Source organism: Alligator sinensis, unplaced genomic scaffold (assembly GCF_000455745.1).
Source record: "Alligator sinensis unplaced genomic scaffold, ASM45574v1 scaffold353_1, whole genome shotgun sequence".
Classification (NCBI taxonomy): Eukaryota; Metazoa; Chordata; order Crocodylia; family Alligatoridae; genus Alligator; species Alligator sinensis.
Window position 1 is genome coordinate 1496315 of NW_005842075.1, and position 1284 is coordinate 1497598.

The 1284-nt window shown below is 36.8% G+C and overlaps 1 protein-coding gene across 1 annotated transcript in view; it reads right to left on the minus strand.

Annotated features, from left to right (window-relative positions):
• Positions 1-753: 753 nt before the first annotated feature.
• LOC112550297 (secretory immunoglobulin A-binding protein EsiB-like) overlaps positions 754-1284 on the minus strand; it is a 23478-nt gene continuing 22947 nt past the window's right edge. The window contains exon 5 of the mRNA XM_025204263.1: positions 754-865. Within this exon, the coding sequence (XP_025060048.1) occupies positions 769-865 (97 nt within the window). The 3' untranslated portion in view covers positions 754-768. The remainder of the gene's footprint in view (positions 866-1284) is intronic.

The following is a 1284-nucleotide window of genomic DNA, read 5'->3' on the forward strand; positions in this document are numbered from 1 at the left end:
GACTACTAAATGAAGGCACTATTATTTTTCTATTAAATCACTATTATGTCTATTATAAATAGCATTGTAAAAGATATGCCATGTTTTCTTGCTATTATGAGACTTCTGCCTTGATTAGTTATTACAATACATATAAAATAAACAGAACCATCTGTCTCAAACCCTAAAATAAGCACTTAAATCTCAGCTAGTATTAGCAGATCAGTATCCAACTCAATACAATTATCTATTGAAAGATCAGTAAAGGCAGACAGTAGGCTAACTTTCTCATTGCAATTCCTCACGTATATTAGTGGTTCCTTCCATTAGGATTTGCATATCCACCACTGACTTAAAACTCCAGACTATTCACTTGTCCCCAAATGGTATAAAAATAGTGAACTGCAAAACAGAAGTTAATTGCATGCTGATAATTACCATTCCCTTCTCCATCCCCAGACTTTTCTTTGTACTATGCTAAAATTGAATAATAGCTTGTTAGTGGAACTGAGGCATGAGCACATCTGCACTAGTAGACTGTTCAACTCAAGGTGAAATTGTGTCCTGATACAAACATATGGCTGAATATAAGGGATACATTCCTGCATCAGATAATAAATAATTATCAGTTATTTTATATGCAGCAATCCAGGGCCTGGCATGTTCAGTGTCCCATCTAGTTTCCAAAACTAACTGATCAGAAATGCAAAGAGACTCAGAAATGTGTGAGGAAGTATCCAACACAAAACACTAGAAAGGCAGGAGTGCTGCTATCTGTTGTGCGACCCATCAAGGAAGATTTCTGTTTTTGATGATGTTCTCTAAAAGTTCCTGAGCTTCTTTAAGCCCTTGATCTGCTGCCACACTGAGGAATTTTTCAACTTCCCTAAAAGACACAGAGAAGAAGAAATAAAAATCAAAATGCATAGAGGGTCTATTTCCTTCTCCATTATCTCCCTCCCCACGATGGCTGGGTCTAGGGGGATGCAGCAGTGCACATTTTCCAAAAAAATTATGTTTGTTTTTGTTTCCATCTTAAACTGAATAATATAGCACTGGGCACCTTGCACATCAGTAGTTTCTATTTAACTGGAGAAAAATGTGTGTTGTATTTATCTGTGATGATGCACCACACCATCTGCCCCACCCCACACACACACTTTTAAAATCCTAAATCTGGACATGCCCCCTCATCCACTTTGCCTGACTGTCTCGTACTACTTACCAGACTAGAATCTTTGCATTTTCTAAAAAAAATAATTCTCAATTTCACAAAAAACTAGTGGTTTAATGTCCTCTCTCTTT